We start from the raw sequence: 25207 nt of genomic DNA, 5'->3' as shown, positions 1-25207 counted from the left end.
CTTACCTCCACCATTTCCATTTCTCAGGCAGGAGCCCTGTGGGGCAGAGATTGAGAGCTTAAAGCAGAGAGAAAAAAGCCTTCTGGGACTCCTCTGCCCCACTGCCAGTTGTTCCAGGAAAAAAAACAACAACAACAACAACAACAACAGTTCCAGAAATAAGTGGACCTGAAACCTCATTTACCACATTCTCGCCACAGTTCTGGGACTGTTTCAAGACCCAAGTGGATGCCTACCTGTGCGACCTACTATAGAGAACCTGCTTTAGCAGAGGGGATGGGCTTGTTCTCTTGAGGTCCCCTTCCTAAGAGGTCCCCTTCCTAACCCCTGCAATTCTGTGATTTTGTGACATGTGAAAAAGATAAAAATCTTCAAAGCTATTTGAGACTTGGGGAGTGAAAGAACTGCCTACAAGATTTCTAAACGAGTCTTGCAAACTGTTTCTACATGAAGAGCAGCGTTCAGCACTTTGTCTTTTTGAGAGGCAAGAATGAGAGGGAGTAAAAGTGCCGTGAGAAATTTGGGATGCAGACCTGTGGGTTAGATCTGTGAAGATGCGCGTTGCCTTCAGTGCTGGGAACTGCACTGGTGCTGGCACTGAGACGTGGTGGAGCACAGAGCAGCTTCAAGCACGCAGCCACACTCCCATAGCAGTGCCTGCCATCAGTCACTTTGTCTTCAGTGGTTTGCACTGAGCGCTGCACACTGCGGTTCTCTCCTGAAAAAGCTGGCCAGTTCTTTGCGTCCATGAAACGCCCCCCATTTTGGGTAGTTCCTGAAGAACCAAGTAAAATATATTACGACTACATAATTTGCTGCAACTTAGGTCCACTTATGAACTCCCTTTGAAAGCCTGCTGTTTCTAGAAGAACACCAATCCAATCTGGTTCAGGAAATTTCGTGGTCAAGGCATGAGCACAGTTTTGCAGGCTACAACTTGTTGGGCATGCAGTTTTTCGCTGTCAGGAAAGAACGGAATGCTAGGTTCTCCTGACCAATGCCTCTATCAAGATAACCGCAGTGGAGGGGAGAACAGCAGGCAGGAATATGCACATATTGCTGCTAAGAAAGCTACTACTTGCTGTATCAGTCATGATTCAGAATGCCTGAAAACATCTGCTGAAACTACTTGTCAGTCTATGATACGTGTCTTGTCATCAGACTGTTTATTTTCATGAAATATATTACCTTTTGTTAACTGGATCCAGAACTCAGTAAACCACTGCTAGTTTTTTATAGTCAGAAGAGTGACTACATGAATAGAGTCTGGACACAAAACTGAAATGAGCATCTGGCACAATATCAAGCACATGATGTTCTGTTGACTTCTACCTCTAAGGATCTGAACAGCTATTTGTCGTCTGACAGCCCTGACAACTCACATCAGCACCTGAAAACAGAGGGAGCTCGCACATATTCCACATGGGAAAACTGCACAAAAGCTTTCTAAGTGAACAACTACTCTGTTCTGACAAAAGTTTAAGCAGGACTCTTACATACCGTAGGCTAAGATTCAGAAAACCCAGTCTACACTTTGCCTAGGTCTGGTTTTCATCCCATATCACCTTGAATAAGTCATCATTAAGAGTTAGGTCTGAGTTTCTCAGAACCCACAGTTTTTAGTCTTGAGTAACACACACACACACACACACACACACACACAAAAAGACACTTTCACATCATTTCTTAAAACACCTGAAATACTTCATTTTTCTGGGGTTCAAATATAATTTTCTGTGTTTCAGAAGTCATGGTAAAGAAAAAGGGTTGACTCCTAGTAAAATCCTCTACAAACTGAACTAACATCTCAGATTCTGCAATAAATACAGTCTGCCATTCTACATGTAGCAGATAAAATACCTGTTTTTACCACTGCTTTAAGCTGTTAAATGGGTTTGGAGTGTTTGAATTTCCGAGTTTGCATAAAGTGAAGCCTCTCAGATGAAAAGCCAGGTGAATGGGATGTCAAGTCATACAAAAAAGCTTCAAGACAAAGAGAAACAATACCATAGCATGACACTGCTGAACAAGGCATCGGAGGAACTTTCCACATAGCTGAACATGCCATCACGAAAATTTTGAGAAATCTATGGGCTGGGTGAGGGACTTCAGAGTGTGGAAACAAGATAGGAAGCTGGGGAATTCTCCAAGCATAAAAGCACCACAAAATGGTTGCAGAATACACCGCAGGGATAATCGAGATAGCGCAGTGTACATCCAGGGCACACGGTGTGCGTGCAGCCCATCACCCACAGCCCCATGCAGTCCATGTTAACGGGCAAAACGAGGTGTTAACAACTGGGGCTGATCTATTTCAATACTACCTCGTCCCATCTTCCTCCCTCCCAGCATGCGCCCCGTGGCCCCAAACAGCCCACATCCCACACTCCTCTCCAGGACATCCCTTAGCACTGCTCTCCTGCCCCAAACCCTTCACAGTGAGACCATCCCACAGCTCCCCCCAGTGCTACTCTGACTTTAAAGAGAAGGCTGGCTCACGACACACCAGCAATGCAGCTGCTGAACCATGCTTCCTGTGCACATAGTCTATCCAGCACCGCCACGCTGCACCCAGGGCCTAACGGCACAGTCAGGGCTACTTCCAGTCAAGGTCACACACAGCATCCGTGGGCACAAATGGCTTTTTACTTATATGTGAGTTACAGAGGCAAACTTTACTAACAAGGAAAGACATGCCTTCTACTTATAGCTGCTCCAATTGTAAATACAGTGGTGTACAGGAAATAAGCAAAGCTAAGTCACCAATAAATTATAGAATACATATAATTCACTGCTGAGATTGTGTCTTTATTAACAGTTTTTCCCTAAAAAAAAAAAAAAAAAAAAAAAAAAAAGCTCTGTCTCTGAACAAACTCCTCCTTCAGTTAATTCTCTTGTTTTTTGTTTGTTTTCAATTTTTGTCAAAATTTTTTGTCATTAAGCATAGGTAACAAGACAAGTATTGTAAATCACCTGGTAAGGATATTTTCCTTGATCAGTGTACAATCACCGCTAACACCTCACTGCATTTTCCCTGATCCCACCTGGGTTGTGGTTTAAAGACTGCCAGACGCTGAAAAATATTAAAAGCTTTCAATTAAAAAAAAATTAAAAGGGAGAGAGGGGATTCATCTCTGTAGCTCAAGAGCCTGCAGAGTACAGCTGCATTTTGTTAACAATATTTAAGAATTTTCTACCGTTATTCTCATCACCCCCAAATCAAAGTAATACAATTCTCAAGTCCCTCTATGATACAGCAAATTCGCATGCAGCTAGATAGAACTAAAAAAAAAATCAAGGCAAGATCTTTAACTCATTACACATCACTTCTTCAGATATTAGTGAAAATCTAGTTCTGAGGTCACTCTCTTTCAGATGACCTACACTGCAAATATCTTTTTTGGTTGGTATGGTATGAAGAGGAATTTCTGTTAATGCATTGTGCTGGACAAACATTAAAATATTATTTGATTGGCATGCACCAACATTAAAATATCTTGTTATAAAATACAGAAATATCTTATCAGGTGATGCTGTAATGTTGGTGCATGCCAGTAACAAGCGTTTCATGCAGACCAGACACCAGCAGATACTTGCTGAAGGACTACGGAAAACTTATCTCAAGGATGCACCCAACTCCAATTCTGTGAGTGGCTCTCATTAGCAAAAAATCTATGCCAATGGAGCAATACTGCGTGTGAGCTCAGAGAGATAAGGCAGTTCTACAACACAGTAATCTAAACAAAAAAAACCTGCAAAAATGACATCTGTAATTAGCAATGTTTCTCAAAAAAAAAAAAAAAAAAAAGAGGGGGCAGGGCAAAAAATTTTGGTGGGATTTATTAAAGAGTCTCTGCATTTTTACTGGATATAGCAGAACAGCAGCACAATCACCACAGTGAAAAATCCACTACAGACGAGGAAATGAGGGGGTTTGACAGAGCTAGAAAAATTGAACTTTTAAAAAAGCCAACCTATTTAAGATAATTGTCTTCTTTTGATAAGTCTGCAAGTAGAGCCTAACGTTATTGAATCTGGTAAAGATAAATGGAACATCGATCTAAAACTGGGGGGAAAAGAACTTAGTTTTACTCTTCAAAACCTTTGCAAGCAACACTAAAAGCTAACTTGCCAAGAATTTGTCTGTTTCACTCCCCATCCTTAAGCGTTAAATGGATACTGCAGTACCTCTACGCAAGAGGCCATCTGTAAATTATTACATCAAGTTGAACATAAACATCATAAAGGTACAAGAAAGCAGCTCCCTGCAGCGTCAGTCAGCACTGTCAATTCACAAGAAGTTCTTAGGCTTTAATTGTAACAGACTTGATATATTTCAGCAAGGCATGGGCACATAGTGATGCACAGCAGAGTCATTAGAAGTCACATACGCAAGGCTTCTATTCATCTCCCCTCTCACAGATTTGCCAGCAAAGGTCAGTTACTTCCCATAAAACTTCTTGTTCAGAAGGAAGATCAGAAGATTAACGTTTACTTTTGCTCGGTCAAATAACTTCATAACTGCAACACCTTCATACTGCAGCTGCAAAAGATCCTACCAAAGAGAAAACAGTTATGAGTGAGGAATCTTCAACAGTGCATACAAACTTATACAAGACATTGTGATAAGGTGGGGTTTTGTGGAATATCTATCACAAAATACATAGCATAAGCTAGAAAAATGAGAGGGTTAAGGATCCACTCACAGCACAGGAACAAATAAGCTGCACTAAGACTTCTCAGATGTTTGTCTTAATCTCTGGTTTAAAAGAATTACAAAAATCATAAATATAAAGTCAAATTTCAGCTCTAGACCATACCAGGCTTTTCATTCACATAACAGATGTAAAGCTGTAATGTTCAGTACCTCTCTCCCGTTTGCCTAATCTTATTGCGTAAGCAATACAACATTCCACAGCACGACTCTCTAAAAATCTCATCTGTCATAGAGGAGACAGAGGCGGTTTAGAACAATACAATGTATGTCACAGAAAGAAACAACTTCTCCATTAGGACTAATTACATTATGCCAATTCAGTTTCCCCTGTATTCACATAGGCACTGGCTCCAGTTACAATTTCTTCTCATCAGTGACGCACCCGACAAAGCTGTACGACTCCCTGCACCGATTCATCTCAGCAACAATTCCTTCCCACAGTCTCCTCTCTAGAACAGTGCATCTTGGAGAAAGCATTCATGTAGTGCTACTGCAAGGAATACCGCATGTATTCCAAATGGTGAATCTTGCTCCTGGCACCAGAACGAACACCAAACAGCTGTTTCTATAGTCTTCTATAAAAACTCTGGCAATGTGAGACTTTTTAACTGAAGCCATTGCCAACGCTACACTTGGATGAGCAGTGGCAGTTTATTCAGAGTGGTTCTACCACACGTGCTTGAGAACCAAGTGACCTCGAGTAGCCACACCAAGAAGTCTGCGACCAGCTCCAACAGATCAGCACTGGAATGAACTACAGCAGCTCCCAGAGCAGATGGGACATGTAAGGCAGCTATCACTCCTAGCAGTCACTCAGGGACTGCAATCAGACATATCTCTGTGCAGAGTGCTCCTGTATGCAGTGTGTTCCAATATGCCTGGGACATCCGCTGTTACCATACCTAGCAATACTTGGCGACCAAGTTTTGGTAGACACACATGGACAGAGCTGCCAGGCATAACAGCAGTGGTATGGGAAGAAGAATGGGGACCATTTGGGAAAGCTGGCCTGTAAGTCTGTTCCAACAGACTCACACAAGTAGGGTGCATACTTATGTAAGTGTAACTAAGACACAGACTGACAAAAAGCTTTCATTAGTAAAGAAACAAATTAGCCTCAGTCCCCCGTTGGCACTGTATGTTTTGTCTGCAACAAATTTCCTGCTGTCACAATAGCTGCTCACAGAACCCCAGCACGGGCTGATGTTGGAAGGGACTCCAACAGCTGCCAGCTTCCCGGGGCCCTGTTCAGCCTGGCCTTGGGCACCTCCAGGGATGGGGCACCCACTGTTCTCAGAGCAGCCTGTGCCAGGGCCTCACTGCCCCAAGGTCAACATTTTCCTCCTCATACTTAATCTAAGTCTGCCTTCTATTCGTTTAAAGATGCTCCCTTGTTTTCACACTGTTCAGGCAAAAAACGTGTAATTAGTATTTTGATAAAAGGTCTGGCAAGCAGAAGAGATATTTGCTATTCATATACATCCCATGAAACTCATATGCCGTGGCTGTCATTATTAAATAGGATTGTTCTTACCTGATAATGTAACATAAAGGTTTCCATCTGTACCCCCATGAATTTTGCTTTTACCTCAAAATCTCCTACTTCTTCTGTTGGACTGATTTCAAATATTACATTTTTAAATCTGTAAATTTAAGAAATTGAAAACCACATATGAAAACCATAATTGAACATGCACTTCCTAATGACAGGGAAAGGACACATCAGATGAAAGCTGAAGATAAATGTCTAATCCTACTCCTAAATTCTATATTCTCATTCGGAATGAGACTCAGTAGAAAAATGAATAGTAGGCTACAACAATGTAGCCTAATGTTGTACAGCTGCTAGGTTGCACCTTCCTACAAGCACAGTAAGCACACACAGCACTCCAGCCCACGTGGATCAGCAGCCCACCTCTGCTCCTAGACATCCTCACTGCACTGAGTGCAAAGCACAACGCCGATAAAAATTCCAGCAGCAAGCAGCTTCTGTCTATAGTGCGAAAGAGACATCAGTTACTCAAGGCCAGCAAGAGGCAGCTGAGCAAGCTCAGGTCAGCCTTGAAAGTTCACTAGTCACAGTAGCAAGGCACTCAAGGAGGAATGCTTCCGTGACAGGGCTGTGGGGGAACAGGGAGAAAGAGGGCGTCATTCCTAAAGCACATGGAACTTATCTACCAGAGATCTGCTCCCATTTCACCAGAAATAGACAATAGCACGTCAGCAGTTTGTGAAGTCTCTCAGCTCCTGCCAGCCCAAGTAGTCAAAAGCAGTGTGCAACATTTCCCTCTTTCTCTAGGAAAGCTACTTAGCTCTAATGAGTTTTTAAGGAACACTCACTGGTTAACTTGCAGGTCCTCAATCTCTAAAAGCACTCCCTTCTCATGAAGCCGAGCTGCAGTGTATTTTAGAGAAATCTTTTTACTGTTTTTGCCTTTTATCTCTCGAGGCTTCTTAGAGACTCTGGAAGGAAGAAGGGGTTAAAAGAACACAACAGAGAGCAAACAAAATGCAATAAACAGTTTATACTAGGGGGATGCGTGGCTAGAACCAGAATAGATGGTTCAACTAACAGAGCTGATATATTTCACTACCAAGTTTATCTGCACAGCACTGGTAGCTCAGGTCAGATCTCTGACTTCCTACTATTTACCAGTAACTCATACAACAGAAGCAGAATAGAAACAACAGCACTTCATAAAAAACACCACTACTTATACAGCTAGGCAAAAGTTCTTATGGTTAACAAGTTGTTTCCACCGGCGCTCTGAAAACAGACCCGTAAGAGCCACTGTGACACTTAACAAAATTTTAAAAAGCCACCGATTATTTAGATGCCCCAAAATTACACACATCAGGTCTATTTGTGTACAGCCCGTTGCCCTGGTAGATCTGGACTTCCTCATCTCTGCACACTCAGTGCACTGATCACCTGTCCAAGGACATGCCAGTGCAGCTCCCCTGCTTGCCCTGTCTGACCAATTGCTACCCTGCTGCCCACCCCACAGCGCTGCAGCAGAGTTCAATCCTGTGCGCCTGCTTGAGAAAGCAGAGACCAGGACTGCCTCACGCATCAGACTCTGCTCCAAACCACAATCTCTGACACCAGCCGTTTCAGGCTTCATGCCTACTCCATTTCCCTTTCCCACATTGGTGCTCCGCTCTTTCCAACAGCATGCCACACGCATGCAAACCCAACTCTGGCATTTCTCCAGAGCAGACAGGTATTTTCCACACTGTGTTCAGATTAAAAAAGAAACAGGGAAAACAAACCCAGTTACGTTGAAACATTTTCTAAGGCTGCTGAGGACTATGCTGTGCTGCCTGCCAAAGGAAAGAGAAGAACCAAACTCAGGGTGGAAAGACATGGCTTTTCTTATAGGAAAACCTGAACTGCCTTCCACTGTACAAACTGCCTCTGGGACAAAGAGAGGACAAATCAGGATCAGTGCTGTCATTGTAAGTACAAAGGATGCTTCCATTCTCTACTGCAAGAAAGAATTATGGGAGGGACTAACTAAGCAGTGTGTCAATTACCTGAGCAACCCAACCATCACCTCTGGTCTTTCTCCATTCCTCTCTCTCCAAAGGACCAAAATTCCTTTGACTATGTCTCTCTGACCCCATTCAGGGGTCTCACTCTCCCTTAGCTTTGCGCAGATGGTATTACAATTTTTTCTTAGCAGTGACCTACGCATTTTTTTCTGAAACAAGCATAGAGTCACAGCACAGTTCAGAGATACTTACTTGCCCTTGCTGGCCAGGTTATCCAAGCAGGTTTTGATGTAGCTTTTGTAGTAATCAACTTGTTCCCCATAAAAGGTAGCTTTGGAGTTCAAGGCACTGTATGTCTGCTGCAGCTTCACCAGCTCTGCCTTTCTTCTCTGACGGTATCTGCGCTGATTTCGGATATCCTACAGCACAGTGTGAAACACGCAGAGACCCACTGGTTATGGAAGAGCTCTGGCGGCTCAAGCTCAGAGTGCAGAGACAGGCTGAGAAGCACTGCTCAATTCTGATTAGCCTTGCTTCAGGCAACAAGCTGTATTAGGACTCCTCAGTCACACCTGCCCCAGTTTAAGTGTCATCATTTCTTTGTTGACTGTTTTTGGACCTAACCAGCTCCACACAGCAGTTCTTTTAAACATTCTGCTGCTTTCTCAATCTTCAGTGCTGTCATAATTGCAGTGACTAGTGTATGTGATTTAAGGAAGACAGCAATTTTTGCTTTCACTGGGTAGCAGGAGTACATTAAAAATCAAGAGCTACAACCACAAAAATGCATAAATGTGACAGCCTGTCTTTGCTAGTCAGCCATTTTTAAACATGCTATATTAATAACTGAACAAAAAATACAATAAGTTCAAGTCATTTTCATTTCTGATATTTATTAATGACCGAATGATCAGTTTTAACCTCACTTCTGAAAGGGGTAATTCATTCACTTCATACACATCATCTTTTCCCATGTATTACGTTGGCAAATGTATGACATGCTGTGCTGATAACGCGTTTCAATGTGCAATGGCGTTATTTCACTTGCCTAAGTTTTTCTTAGGTCCTCCCTAAAGTGTTTCAGTTCTTGAATCAGTGAGTGTATTCAAATAAAAAAAGGCTTCATTTTTCTTGAAGTTATGGACAAAACTTCCATGTGGCAGTGTGTTTGTAAAGGCACTATTTACACCAGGAAAAGGACTAGGAGAAGAGATCACACACCAGGGATTTCCTCCAATGTCTGATACGTAAGGTGCCTGAGATTCTGGCAACAGAATTATTTGTGAAAACACAAACTTCCAATAAAAGCAAGAGACTTGGCAAATGCAAAGATGTAGAAGCAAATTATCTACTTCAGATCTCTAACTACTGCAAAACTTACTCCTGAAAACTCACACCAGCTTCACAACACTGCAAGCCATAAAAAAAACCAAACTCCTTCTCTGTAATTACTAGAAAAACCACTAACTGGCATACCTTTGCAATATCATTGATTAGCTCCTGGTATTTATTTTTTGCATTCACTATCCCTAGTTCTGTCAGCTTCTTCAGGCCTGTCTTGATTTTCTCTTTTTTACCCTGAAGATTTAAGTTGCCATCTTCCTTTACAGACACAGATTTTTTCATCTTATCAGGAGTTTTAGCATCACGAATGGCCCGTTTCTGCATAGCTCTTTGATGCTCTGCTTCCTAGAAAAAGACAACAAGAAAGTTACAAGTTCATAAACTTATTATTTTTAAGGTGATAAAGAACTAGAAGATCATCTGACCCCAGCATAACAGGAACAGAATTTTTGTTCAGTCATTCCAGAACTGACTTATGATACACTGGATGAAAACTGGCAGAACTGTCCTGCCAATACAGGAACTGGCAGACACCAACCTACTGTTCAAAACAGTCTTCTGAATAAGTATTTTCTAATAGCTATCAAAGAGCTAGACTCACACGCACTCTTTATTTCCATTATATCCCCTCATCATCTGTGCTACATGCAGCTCCAAAACCAGTGCAGACAGCTTCACTATGCTATAATAATGCAGATTCCCAACAATACCCACATGCATCTAGATAAACAACAAATTCTCAGTCTAAAAAGAACACAGGGAAAAAATTCTTCATACTTGCTCAGAAGTAGCTGAAGTGTCCAAGATTTCAGTCAGCGTCTCCCCAGGTTGGAAGCGGATCACATCAACAATTAAGCGTTTGGTGCTGCAGAGAAACCATGGAGAATAGGAGGTAAAAATTTAAGCCAAGAGACCTTCAATATTGCTATTCTGCAATAAGAGCAGCGTTACTGATTTTAGCTGAGACCAGAACTCTGAGAACCAATTTACTTTGTTTGACACCCTTGTATCAGAAACCGATTCCCCAGAAGACACATCTGTACAGCGCACAGCATGGCTCCTTAACACCTTCTCAAAAAGCTGGAACTTCCCCCCATGCGTATTAAGGCCGTCTCAGTACTGCCACCTGGACCACAGACGCTGCACATTTTGAGGTCAAAGACAAAGCAGTTAGCAGCAACAGCAATTTCACACAGCCAGAAAAAGTCCAATGTTCTCCATTCAAAGTGCACTTCAATGCTTTCTAACAGGGGTTAAGAAATAAACAAATGAAGTGGACCACTTTCTTACATATACACTAACTCAGCCAAAGGAGGCATCTGCTTCCAATCCAGTGACAAATAGGGTCATTCTTTGATCTCAGAATCAAGATCTGTAGCTTAACTGCATAGTCAGTGTTCAGTTTGAAGCAAGTGGGGCCCTGAGCCAAATGACACCAAAGGGTGCCTTCAGTACTTTGCAATCAAGCTAGAATTACTTCTGGCACAAGAAATTGCATCAACACCCTGCTGACCATCCACATCTTAGGTGATTTCAGGTACATCTGGTAAATGCTTCCGAGATCAGTGTCACCTTCCGCAGGGTAGGGCAATCCTGGCATATATTTCAAGCAACTCAGTGTAAGAATATTTTTAGATATCCCACTTTCTTCTGAGAGGTCATTGCTCCATCGTGGCCAAGCATAAGCTGACCTCATGAACTCTCAGCTATGCCATCTGGCATCAGAGCAAGAGTGCATCAGAGCACACAACATCAGGTAGCTGCTCTCTGCAGCCCAGCAAGAGGGACTTGCTGACAAGTGGCCAACAGGCAGTGTTGGCACCGAGTTCTCCCAGACAAAGAGAGTCTGACAACAACCAAGTCACCGGCTGTCCATTGCACTCTTCACATCAGGCTTACACTGCTACCCAAAAAGCTGTTTATCTCAGTCAAGTGTGGGGGACAGAGAGTGCAGAGGGAACAGAAGTGCGTCGTGAACCAAGGCAAGGTGGGAACCAGGAGGTATTTCTCACAGCACGGAAAAAGCTACAGGCAGAACACCATAAATTACCATCACTGCCTCCTGCTCCACTAACAGGATACAGACACATTCTGCTCATAGGCTAAATAAATCAGCTGGCCCTCTAAGAGCCAGCAGTTTTTAGCAGCACAGCATCCCTTACGCTAGACACTGTTACTCAGGGAATTTCCTCGTGTCGCACGTATTCTACTGAGAGTATTTGCACAGGGCATCATTTAGGCATCACAAATAGAACTACATCTTCATTTCACATCAACAGACTTCAGAGTTAAAACTACATTGTGATGAATGCCATGGGTTATTTAAAATAATCCCAACAAATCATCCATATGAAAGTAAGTTTAACTGCTGCCATCAGACCTGCTCACACTGGGAATATTTTCTTTTCTGGTAATTTTTCTCCTCCAGAATTATCACACATACACTTTCACAGAGTGACAAGTTCTTCACTGACAAAGAACTAGCAGGCACAAATTTAACAGCTACAGCATTGGAAAGAAATGGCTACAACCTCAATGCACTTTGAGTCACAGCACCACCTTTACTCAATTTAAACTTCAGTTCTCCTACTTGCACAAACAGAACAGCAAGAAAATCCAGGTTCTGGTCTCCCTCTTCTCTTAAGAAATACATCAGCTAGTTCATCTCTCACTTACTTCAGCAGAATTGTCCTAGCATCCATCTCCGCATTTTCATCTCCAGGAACATCAAATTTATTAGTGAGCGTGAGAGAAACCTCTGTCTTTGCCAGCATCTCCCTGTTTGGGTCATTAATGTTGCCAGACCCTTCGCCTGTCAAGTAGAAAACGATTTTATATATTAGGGTAAAACATGCCAGCAATCATTCCTTTAAAAAGTTCTTACTTTCCTTGAGGAGCAACACCCAGGGAACTATTTTGATGTCCAAGCATCCTCCCGAAAACTGTGTCCTTCCATCCATCCCCCAAGACCTGCAGACTAGATTTCATGCTTGCAACAGCAGGAATACAGAAACCAGAGAGAGAGACTGGTGCAACTTCTTCATTTTGTATACGGTGAGGGACTAAACTTTGACTCAGATCCCGTTCCTAGAAAACTGCCATGATAAGTAACGGAGAAGTTAGATCCTGCCTCCCTCCAACTCAAAGGTTTTTTCTCCTGCCCCTATTGTTCCTTTATCAGACATTCACTGATGGGTGCACCCAAAAGGAGGAAAAAAAGTTAATTGTCCACATGCCAAAAATTGCACTTCTCCTGCATGATGCATGTAACCTCATATATTTACTACTGAACTCCTAAGGAGCACAGATCTCAAGACAGTGGACAGACCTTTGCAAATATGCCAGGATGCACAAAGCAACAGCTCCGACACAAGGGAACAAAGAACACATTGCACAGTCTCTGTTCATCTCCTAGAAACTGGTGTGACACAATGTGTTTGGAGACAAGAGAGAAGCCAGGTGTATTTTTTTCCACAGGATAACAAGTTCTGAGAATAACTTTATTCTCAGAAGAATAAACTGGAATAAGTACACTGCTTTTTTAGACCACCAACTTCCAAACGGCCGCTGATTATTCCTTTGATAGTTTCTTCACTACACTTCAAATCATCTAAAGTAATACTACATAATTCTGCAGTAAAACAGATCACCTATTAAGGACTCAATTGAAGGAACTTCTCCAAGGTCATCCAGCAATTCATGAATTGGATCATTATGCTCAGGAGCAATTGCATCTTGATGGTCTAAGAGCAGCTAAACGAACAGAAGAATAAATTGCGTTGTTAATCATACATCTCTACACATTGAAATTATATTCCTTTGTGCTAGTATCTTTTAGAAAAAAATCTTCACTGAACTCTAAAGCTGCAATATCACGGCTGAAAGTCGCACCATCTGCATATACTCAGACACTTCCAAAATAAGCTTAAAACACCAGCAACTTGCTAAGTTCTAAACGCTTACAAACCCTCGAGCTCTACAGTCAAATGAAATCACTTTCAGATTTGGCTACTTGAGGTTTCAACAGCAGCAGCATTTTCTGTGTAAGAACTGCTTAAGAAGGAGCAGCTGTGACTGACGTATACTTACAGTGTGTGTATTGATGATTTCACCAATAGAAATATAAATAACTGGTTTAGTGAGAGTCACCAAGTCAGAATATTCATCAATATTGAATTTATCCTGCAATTCAGGAACCTCACAAGCAACCTGAAAAAAGCGTCTTAAAAAAAAAAAAAGAAAAAGAAGAAAAAGGTAATCAGCATACCAGCAGCTGCTCTTCTTTAAACCACGGTTCCCAAGCATACTACAGCTGGACAAGCTATAGCTTATCACATCAAAAGCTATCTAGAAGGTTCAGTTATTGGTACTGGCCATATCGGCATTCGCTCACTGTAAGCATCTGCAGGACAAGTCCATGGACCGAATGACCTTGTGCAGCCATCCTTCTGTCTCAGCTGCAAGAATAACCCTCACTCCCAGCCATTTCCAGTTTTCTTTCTTACAAAAGATGAAAGATATAAAGAAGCTCTTCATTCAAGAGTTATCTTCTTATACAAACAACTAAATTCCAGCCTGTTTTAATCCAAAGTGCCATCTAGTTTGCATACAGAGAACTAGGGTTCATACGGGAAAGAATGCATGCACACTCTAGTTTTCAATGGCCAGAATATCATAATAAATACATAGAAAAACAGCCTTTACTCTGGAGGCTTCTATGGCAAAGCCAATTGTTTTGAGCAGCTCATTAATATACTATATCTAGTTTGTAAATTCCAGCTACGTATTTTATATGCCATCATTATCAATGATTATGGAAGCCCGAAGGGCAATCTCTCATTTTCAACAGACTTCCTATTTGACAGAGATGGAATTTATTACATTTAAAATTCATTGCTCCTTTTTGTTTGCAACACTGTCCTCTGACAAACTCCTCAACACAATCAGCTGAAGTCTTCTACCTGAATTTTTGGTATGACTGTGACAAGTATTCATTAATGATGCTCAGATGCGCATTGTCTCCCATGAACATCTTATTGGACGCAGCATGCTGCAGCATCTTTGCAATAGAACCAAGGTTTCTTCGTTGATCTGTAGTCAGCTGCCCTCCAGCTGAAAGATCAATTATGTCAAATGCATCCGGTGCAACAATGGCTGGATTCATGTAGCGGTAATAGAGTAAGTTGCCAACAATCTAGGAGAAATTGATGAGAGAAAAAAAACATGTGAAAAAGCAATGGCACAGACCTCCACTGAGTTTTACTGACACTACTCTGAGTGAGTTCTGACCAATTACTTCCTGTGAACTGTGGGCCCGATTCAAGATGCAGGGTCTACTGCGCTGCCATTAATAAGCACATGCTGTCCCAAAGAATCTTAGTTTCACACTGTAACATAGATACATACACTAAATAAATGCACAACTGTCAACATAGAAGTGGTAAGACTGACCACTGCTAGCTCCAGAACAACACAACTGCAGATATTCCTATACATAAAGATTTTCAAATTTAACTTTGAATACCACCTGTCTATATATTTCTAGAAGTTACCAAAGAATTCCTCATACAAGCGTAAAAGTTACTCTGAGAATTAAACCAAGCTCAGTCTAACAGAAGGCAGAACAACTACGCTACAGAGAAACCTGGTACTGCAGTCTCATTAAGGGATAGGAGCCAATTCCTAACACAGGTGTGCAGAATTGACCACCATCTCCAACAAAGCAAAAATGGTGAAGCGTGGCAAACGAAGGAGCTGAGCTGAGAAAACAGCAGCTACTTTCTGCCCCTTTTCCAGAGCACTTCTCTCTCTCTCTCAGAATACCTCTTTGATTAATCAGCAACATTTTTAGCTACAGATCCCCAATTAAACACAACTGAAAGGAACTCAGAAACATTTAATCCAGAAGTAAGAAACTCAGAAGTACCGAAGATGAGCGGTATTTGACATTTCAAAACAAGTCCAATTCACCAGCTAAGTGAGCAGCAATGAACGCCGAGGCCCCAAAGATAAAGACAGCCCGTTATCCACGTGCTCATCCATCTACTTCTAACCCGTATGGGACATTTGCCTGCAGTAATTCCCACAACAAAAAGGCATTGGCCCAGCACGCTGACATGCAGCAAAAGTTCCCACGCCACATGCTTCACTATTTCCTGGAGTTTCACATCAATCTGCGCAGAGCCAAGTCACAGAATCTGGGCTTCTCCTGCTTCACGTGCGATTTGAATGCACAGAAGAGATCAGAGGTGTGAAGAAATGGCAAAAACAGAAAGAAGAAGCTTCGCCATTGCTCAGCTGCCCCAGAAATTAACTGCTTTCAGAGAGGTCATGGTTTTGACAGCTGTCTCAGCTCTTGCTCTACTACCTCAGATGACAGCACATGGTCACAACAGACAAAACTGTTCACTACCAGTCATAAGAAACACATTTGTGAGAGAAATCATATTGATAATAGTAAAACATGTAGTAGGAAGACCAGAACAGTACACTGTAGGAGTAGTTTTAGGCCCTAACGCATCTACAGGCAGTCACCGCACACAGCTGCAGTTCTGAGTGCGGCATGGGCCGTGACATTGTTTCCACAAGGATTAATAAAAACTGCAGCTTTCCACCTACATTTACAGATGGAAAAAATGAATTCACCTGCACAGAAAGAATCGATGCCTCAGAATGGGAAAGCACAGAACTAGAAGAGAGAAGAAAACAGCATTCAGATTGGTAATTACTTTGTAATGAAGCAGAGACAGAAAAGCTTAAAGAGACTGTGGCAAGTAACGTAAAAGCCACTCTTTGTTTTATTAAGAAGAAGAGCACTCACAGACAGAAAGACCTTTAAAATAACAAAAGGCCAGGACAATTCCAATGAAAGCCACAATGCTGTGCTCATTTGGAAGCATTTACTACTAAAATCCTTTTAGCTCTCCAAATGTACAGAAATGTACAATACAAAACTGCCCACACATTATGAAAAATTACACTATATACTTTGTTGCAGCTACTGTAATGCCCTAGAATATTGTAAGGGAAGTGGGAATATTAGAATTTTGCACACGGACCTTTTTTACTTGGCACTGTCTCTTTAAAAAAAGAGCAACTGACTCAGATAACACCAGCAAAACCAAGGTGCACCATTCAGCAGCAAGAGTCAAGAAACCTAGGGGGCACAATGCCCAAGATGTTAAAAGCAAAAGGAAAAGCAATAGGGTAACTTCTTCTGACCGCTGTATTATGTCTCCTTTGACAAACATGTATCCAGCAATCCAAAGCACAGGGCAAAGTACTTTATACCCATAACAACAAATAGCCTGTCTACTTAAACTTCTCTGCACACGTACACCCAACAAAGAACACTGAGATGCATCTGCTGCAGTCAGCGTGGCAGACAATGATTCACAGAGCTGCTCAGCTCCTTACCTTCAGAAGCTCATCCTCGCCAGCATCAGGAAACTTGTCGTGCAGGGAGTCTTTCAGTACCTTGGCGATGAAACGCATCCCGTAACTTCAAAGGAAATAAAAGGCAAGTGAGAATTCCTCACGGATGAACCCACTATTAACTGCTGCAGGATAACGCGGTGACACACCAGACTTACGGGATTTTGTCAACTGAACCAACGATGGCAGACAGGAACTTGTCTGTCACTGCCTTCATATTTCGGATTGAGGCATCCAGGCGCGTCCTCACCTCGTCATGATTAAGAGCTTGTTCAGGTGTAACATCGTACGGCAACTTGCTATTTGGAAAAGTCAGATGTGAAGGTGAGAACTCCCCAGCCTAATATACTTTTGTCAGTGCCAGGCAGAATTTTTGGCTTGACACACAAACAGATCCACGCTCACCTGGCTGCAAAGAGCTGCACTCTTTCACTTTCATTAGAATGCTAGCACTGAAAGAGCAAAGGACTTCTCACGTCCTCTGCTGTCCCTGCAGCAGTCACTGCGAGAAAAGGCCCAGCTAACTCTAAACTGTATCTTTCTGTACCACATGCAGACACGCTCTCTAGAGTCAAGAAGGTCACCTGCGATACGCAGTAGTACCTCAGGTTGCAAATAAATCAGTGAAAACTGATTTTTTTAATTTAAATAAACTGATTTATTTATTTGTAAGCTGCACATTGCAGTGTTAAGATAGTAACTCACGCAGCGTGCTATGTTGTGAGAGTTGTCTTTTGCTTCATATAATTTTTTTTTCCTCCCCCTCCACTTCCCTTGAAGTGTGTTGAAAACAAAACAAACCAAAACCAATCAACAACAGAATCCTCAAAATCTGGTGAACATCAAGCACTGGAAGAAACACAGAACTCTGACTGGGGACGGATGGGAGCCGATCAAGAGTTTATAGATACAGATTAAAGAGAGGACAGGGACAGATGACACAGCGGGGGATCTACAGGCCAACCAACCAGGATGACCAAGTGGATGAAACCTTCTCATGGGCAGACGGGAACAGCTGCATGCTGTGATTCTATGAACATGGCCTGTGTTGAGAAGGACCACAAAGCTCATCTCATTCCAGCCCCTGCTGTGTGCAGGTTCACCAACCGCCAGCCCAGGCTGCCCAGAGCCACATCCAGCCAGGCCTTGAATGCCTCCAGGGATGGGGCATCCACAGCCTCCTTGGGCAGCCTGTTCCAGAGCAACTCCTTCAGAGATTAGCTTGGTAGAGTAACGCAGGATAAAGCCTTGGAAGGAATAAGGGCCCCAGAACACCTGTTGATATTCAAGGACCATCTCCTACAAACGCAGTAGTAATGCATACCAGCAAAAAGGACAAAAATGAGACAAAAATGCTAGGAGGCCTGCAAGCCTCCTGGACAAACTCAAACACAAGAAGAAAGACTACGGACATAAGAACAGCAAGCCCAGAAGTAATACAGAGAAAGTGTCTGAGAAGCCAGGGATAGCATTAGGAAAGGCAAAGCCCTGATCCAATTGAATCTGGACATGAATATTAAGGGCAATAACAAAAGCTTCTGTAAGTTCACACCAGTGATAAAAGGAAAACCAGGGAAAACATGAGCCCTTTCTAAAAGAGAAATGGAAGACTTGGTTACCTGGAATAAAGAGAGGGTTGAATTATTAAGGTTAGAAGATTAGAACCAAAAGAAACTGCAATGGTATGCTTATTCTCCAGGTTTTGTTCTCTTGCAAATAGAACCTATATCCCAGCTACACACAAAATGGAAAATGAACAAAGTTTGGCATGGAACTGATGGGTACTTTCTCTCTACGTGATACCTGCTAGCTTAGAAGACAAATCAATAATTATCTAAATCTATGAGCTAACACAAAAGAAATGTTTTCTGGGGTTCTTTTTTTTGGCCTATCTCCTAATGAGATTCACTTCTAATAGTCTCTACACCCCTGTCACAAGATGATCTTTATACCTTTCAGAAGAAAGCCATCTCGAGCTGATGGAAAAAAGCTGGTAGCAATTGGACAGATGCATGCAATGAATCCAGGGATGGTTTGGAACGATTAACAGAGCAATGCAGAACAGCTGAGCAACTTTTAGAAAAAAAACAGTAGCAACAGCTTCCATACCTGGCCTCACCAGTCTGAGATTCCATCTGGTTAACCCAGGACTTGTAAATATCCACTGGATCCGTTTTGATGTTGAGCGATTTGTCATCAATTATTTCCTTCACAACTGGGGCCAAGATCTGCCTCAGTGCGTTCTGACCACGGGCACCACGGTTGAAACTTACAACCATTTTAATGACAGTAGGATTCCCAGTCACAATTTCATGGATTTGGTCTACTTTTGATCTGAAGGAAGAATCAATATGAAGTATGAGGTATGCTTACGTCACCTTTAGACACAACATTATAGAATCACAAGGTTGCTGCTCAGCGTCACCCTTGGGGAACAAATAATAGATTGGTAATAAAATCTCACTACAGCAGTAACAAACAGCACTGGATGAGAACACAGGAGGCAAGGAGCACTACAGCCTCACTTGGGAAATCCAGCACCATTTGCCTGTGGACACCTCTGTAACAGGGCATGTCGATCCAGCTGTACATTCTGTTAAAGAGCGCATCTCAGAAATACAGAGGAAACAAAGGGAGTTCTACACAGGCACAACTATTTTCTTTCAGTATTTAAATAAGCAAATAAGCAATCAACAACAAAAGCCATCCACAGCACGCTGCTATGGGAAATCCAGCAGCAGAGAATAAAGCATATACAAGCATTTTCCTGAATCACTACTCCAAGAAAAAAAATAATAATAATTAAACAGATATTTTAGACATTACCTGTTTGAGGGCACATACCATCCTCATACTTAAAGGCACCAAAAAAGGCATGACTGCCTCCAACATTATATCTATTTGGTCTTCTTAGCAAGTTGTGAAGCTCTGTATCAGCCAGAAGTCATAAACACCAAACTCCTAAGTGCCAATCAACTAAATCATGCTTACAGACAGCCAGAATCCTTAAGTCTGACAGCCAGTAAAAAACCCAAACCAGACAGCATCTGATTTTCAGCCTCCTCATCAGTTTTCGAAAACAGTGACCTTCGCGTCAGCTTCGCTCTGGCCTGTAAAGCCCAAGCTCGCAGTCTGTTCGAAGTCCTTGTTACCAGACAGCAGAGAATTTAGATTGGACTGAACCTTAGGAAAGCACTGCATTAGATCAAAAATAGTGCCTCCCTGAGCAACAAAGCATTGGCTAAAGAAAAACGGCTTTAAGCCTAAAGAAAGTTAATTCCTCCATTCCAGATTACAGAAAGAACTAACGTGAAACAGCATGAGCAGAATGCAGGGACAGTTCAGCATTATCTGCAAATTAGCATGGGACATCACACAAGAACAGGTTCAATTTTAGCAGCAGTCCAAACTGAGGCAACAGCAAGGCTGTGTCCTATGCTACAACATACTTGATCTCCTCCTGCAATGCTGTTTGGAACAGCCGCAACAACAGATACTCCTCTCTCTGATTGGACGCATAGTTATACAGCGTGAAGATGACTGAATCCATGAACTTCGTGGATTTGTTTTGAGGCATCTGAAAAATCAGCTTGGCCAAGTATGTTGGGTTAGTCTAAAACAAGAAGGAAAACTACTTAGTGCACGTGTCCACAAAAGCCAACACCACAAAGACAGACAGTGCCTCAACACTGCAGTGCGTAAGTACAGACTGTTCCAATACACGTGAGCATCTATGACAAGAGGAGCGAAGGAAAAGCTGCATACCTGAAGTAAGTAGAAAAGATGCTGATAGGCTTCCAGCTTTTCCCTCTTCTCTTTGCTCAAAGCTTTCAAACCTCCCTTTTGCTTGTTCAGCATCATCATGTCAGAGAGCTGTTCCTTGTTCTTCTTGGTAAGCTTTTTGCTATGAGAAACAACATCCTGCAAAGAACACAGAGGGACAGATTCCACATACAAATAACACGCAATATGGGAAAAAGCTGCACATGATACTATTTCCTTAGATGTGGATAAGGCAGTCAAGGTACATCAGGAGATCATGAAGTGAAACATTCCGTTATAGCAGTGATTTCTGTTTTGTCCCCAAATTCCAGAATTGGTTGAGAACCTACAAGGACTAATTGCTTTGAGCAGGGACTACTGTCACAGCTGGTAGCGTTCTGAAGATGCTTGAAAATGCCTTTCTTTCTCAACTGTGCTTGAAGCCCCAAGCCCTGCTTCCATTTTGCTGACTCCCTGCCTCCACTGCTCTGATAACTATGATACTTTTTGCTGCCAGCATCAGCCCAAGAGCTGGAGCCTCCTTTGGAACTGAACTTTACTGCTGCCATGGTTCAGATTTTACACAAGGTCAAGCCTAGCGCCACGCTATTCAGGACCAAAGGAAAAGGTGACTGTAACTTCAGCTTGAGTTAAAAAAAGGCACCGCTGTATCAGCAACGTTGTTCTTGTGTGAAATCAATCGTCAGCAAAGTGACAGAGGGGGCTTCCATCAGCCAACCAACACCAAGCAGCCTGAGCACATTTCCTGCTCCAAAATCACCTCCCCCTTCTGATACAGCACACAAAACGTGAGAAATTAACGTGTGCAAGTCCGTGACTCATGTAACCACAAGTGAACAGACAAACAGTTCTCAGAGCCTTCAAGCATACAATCTATTGCTTTCCCTTAGTCCGGAGTGGGTTCTTCTCTGGTGTTCTGTTTTTAAAACGCTTGAAGTCTTGATGTTTCTTCTGCAGTTATCTTTCTAGGGATACATAGTAATAAGTGGAACAGTTAGGAACTTACTGGGAGGAAAACCTGTAACTCTGGAGGAAATATTTCCCACTGAATCTGAGTAAGTGAGATCCAGGCTCAGAAGGTCCTCATGCTAACTACCATTGGCCTCAATTCACTCTGCTAGTCTCCCAGCACTGCATTTCCTACCTGCAGTGTAATTTTGTTCTTCACTAGCAGTCCAATCTTGATGTCCATGAGATTGAGGTCATTTTCAAGCTGTTGATTAGATCGGATCAAGGTCACAACTTCCTCACGCAGTTTCATTAGCTCCAGCTCCTCCTGAAAATCTTGGTCACTCTGATCAAGCAAGTGAACAAATTTCCGAACCACAGCCATAGGTGGGTTTTCAGCATTAACTAAAAACAAGAGACAAAACAGCAGAGGACAGGAAACAAATTAATGCATGTGTTATCTCTGTGCAGACAGCATGTCAAGCAGCAGCCAGTCCAGGATAAAATTAACACCAACACGCTTGAATAACTCCTGACAGCATCCAGAACTTCTTGTATGGAAGAAATCACAACAGAAGTCAACACTATAGAATGAAGTATCAGCTTAGGGGAGTCCACCTTGCTGAACTTACCCCAAAGATCAGCGCTCCTATTTCCCAGCAGCAAAAGTACTACCGTGAACCAACGTTGCACAGAATCACAGAATGTCAGGAATTGGAAGGGACCTCCAAAGATCACCTCGTCCAATCCCCCTGCTGGAGCAGGATCACCTAGATTAGGGCACACAGGAACATGTCCAGGTAGCTGCTGAATGTCTCCACAGGAGATCCCACAACCTCTTTGGGCAGCCCATCCCAGTGTTCTGTTACCCTTGCCGTGAAGAAGTTTTTCCTCTTATTTATGCGGGACCTCCTATGCTCCAGCTTGCACACATTGCCCCTTGTCCTATCACTGGATGTCACTGAGAAGAGCGTGCCTTCGTCCTCCTCACACTCACCATTCACACATTTATAAACATCAACGAGGTCACCCCCCTGTCTCCTCCAAGCTAAACAGACCCAGCTTCCTCAGCCTTTCCTCATAGAGAGATGCTCCATTCATCAGGGCAGAGTAGAGCGGAAAGAGAACCTCTCGACCTCCTATCCATACTCTTTCTCATACACCCCACGATGCCCTCCTGGCCACGAGAGCACAGTGCTGGCTCATGCTGCTCCTACCACCCACCAGGATCCCCCGATCCCTTTCTCCTACAGTGCTCTCCAACAGGTCAGCCCCCAACCTATACTGGTACCCAGGCTGCTCTTGCCCAGATGCAAGACTCTACACCTGCCCTTGTTCTTTTTCATTCCGTTTCCCCCACCCAACTCTCCAGGTCTAGCTGGAAGGTAGCACAGCCTTTTGCTGTGCCAGCCAATCTGCCCAGTTTTGTGCCACAGAATCACAGAATTGTAGGGGTTGGAAGGGACCTCCAGAGCTCATCGAGTCCAACCCCCCTGCCAAAGCAGGTTCCCTACAGCAGGTCGCACAGGTAGGCATCCAGGCAGGTCTTGAACATCTCCAGAGAAGGAGACTCCACCACCTCCCTGGGCAGCCTGTTCCAGTGCTCCGTCACCCTCACTGTAAGGAAGTTCTTGCGCATGTTTGTGCGGAACTTCCTATGCTGCAGTTTCCAGCTGTTTCCCCTTGTCCTGTCTCCACTCACCACTGAAAACAGTCCGGCCTTGCCATTCTGCCCCCCACACCTTAGATATTTCTAGACCTGGATCAGGTCCCCTCTCAGTCTTCTTTTCTCAAGGCTGAACAGACCCAGTTCACTCAGCCTTTCTTCATAGGAGAGATGCTCCAGGCCTTTCACCATCTTCGTGGCCCTCCGCTGGACTCTTTCCAAGAGATCCCTGTCTTTTTTGTACTGGGAAGCCCAGAACTGGACATAGTACTCCAGATGAGGCCTTACCAGGGCAGAGTAGAGGGGGAGGATCACCTCCCTCGACCTGCTGGCCACGCTCTTTTTAATGCACCCCAGAAATGTCATCAGCAAACTTGCTGACAGCGCATTCCACTCCCTCAGCCAGAGGGAATTCTTCCTTTAGCCACCTACCTACCTACCTACTCTTTGCACCACTTCACCCCAACTGATTTTCATAACTGTCTTCATGTTGCAGATCTCACTAACAGTATTTTTCTGCAAATAGAGATTCAAAGCATATTAGCTTTATTCTTTTGGCCACACTTACTGAGGGTTTTGTAGTCTTCTCTTGCTTTGTTTGCTCGGATAAAAGCTTGAATTTTTATAACGTCATTTATCTAGAATGGGAAAAAAAAAAAATCCAGCCACTTAAACTTGTTAAGGGAAGAGTTAAAAAAAAAAAAAAAAGTGTCAGATACTGAATTCATTTCACAATCTCTTACGTGGTCTCTGAAATATTGCAGGCGATCTCTGTAACGCCTTCTGGCTTGATACATCCTGGTCAGTGACTGAATCTATAGGAAAGAATTCCAAAGCAGGTCAGATAAAAGTCTTTTCCACAAATATTGCTTCCAAAAATGTGAACAAAAAACAAAAAAAAAAAACAAACAAACAAAAAAAAAAAAACAAAAAAAAAAAATCAAGAGAGCCTTTGCTACCTTCACTACTTGGTCCTTGTGTGCTCGTAAGTAATCCAAACGGATTTGATATGCCTTCCTCTGTTTATAGCCACGCCACTGGGACTGAAAACACACACAAGGAAAAGGGGAACTTTTCAAATTGAAAAGCAGTAATTTAATATTCTATGCCTCTTTCTGCTGCTCAGTTTCCACTTCCCTTCGGCTGAATAAAACGTAACAGAGACATGCTCATCTTACAAGATATATGCAGGAAAAGATATGCAGTGAAGTCTTAACTATTTCTTCCACCACCAGCTGTCATTGTGAGGAACTTAGCAGCACCCCACACTAAGAGCGTGGGCCTTCAGAAACACAGCTAGAGAACAAATGTTTAACTAAACAACCAAATTCACATCCATTTCACAATTCGCAATTCCATCGTCAATTCTCCAAACCCACGGACAAATGGGAAGAGGAAGGGAAGTAATTTATACATAGTGATTCTCAGGGAGAAGGAAATGCCTTTCAGTACTTTGCAAAATGAAGATAATTGTGCATGGCAACTGTTTGAGTTGAACAAAACCAGCTTTCAATAAGCGTGCGTGTGGAGAGCAACTGACAAGTACAAGTTTCAAACAGAATTAGGGGATTTCACACCTGGATGCAAGTGATGGCTGGAACTTGTTTCTTCAAAAAACTCATTCTGGAGTTGAATTCCTGACGAACAAGATAGCCTCGACAACAAGCCTGAAGCTTCACAATCAGGTTCTCATTGGCCAGCCACAACTGCTCTCGGTTGTATGCTGCCGTGACTCCAGATATAGTGCTCTAGATTAGTGTTATGGTAGGAAGAAGAGCCAGGAAGAGAAAAGGGAGATGCAAAAATGACATGTTACACAG

At 42.8% G+C, this 25207-nt stretch overlaps 1 protein-coding gene across 1 annotated transcript; it reads right to left on the bottom strand.

The window, feature by feature from the left end:
* Window positions 1–2624: 2624 nt before the first annotated feature.
* Window positions 2625–25135, bottom strand: IQGAP1 (IQ motif containing GTPase activating protein 1; the record flags this gene model as incomplete). Its single annotated transcript, XM_042838314.1, has 20 exons — window positions 2625–4555; window positions 6252–6360; window positions 7058–7180; window positions 8465–8631; window positions 9689–9901; window positions 10334–10421; window positions 12233–12368; window positions 13207–13309; window positions 13646–13778; window positions 14518–14750; window positions 16973–17057; window positions 17149–17289; window positions 19100–19324; window positions 20440–20603; window positions 20756–20911; window positions 21918–22126; window positions 23956–24025; window positions 24131–24202; window positions 24347–24430; window positions 24965–25135. Coding segments are annotated over 20 exons (2796 nt in total), but the record flags the coding sequence as incomplete, so codon positions are not given.
* Between the last annotated feature and the right edge of the window lie 72 nt (window positions 25136–25207).

Source organism: Centrocercus urophasianus, unplaced genomic scaffold, assembly GCF_019232065.1.
Source record: "Centrocercus urophasianus isolate 14NV4802_14NV808 unplaced genomic scaffold, USGS_Curo_1.0 seq_76, whole genome shotgun sequence".
Classification (NCBI taxonomy): Eukaryota; Metazoa; Chordata; class Aves; order Galliformes; family Phasianidae; genus Centrocercus; species Centrocercus urophasianus.
The sequence above is the reverse complement of the archived record's forward strand: the minus strand, read 5'-3'. Positions and strand labels throughout refer to the sequence as shown.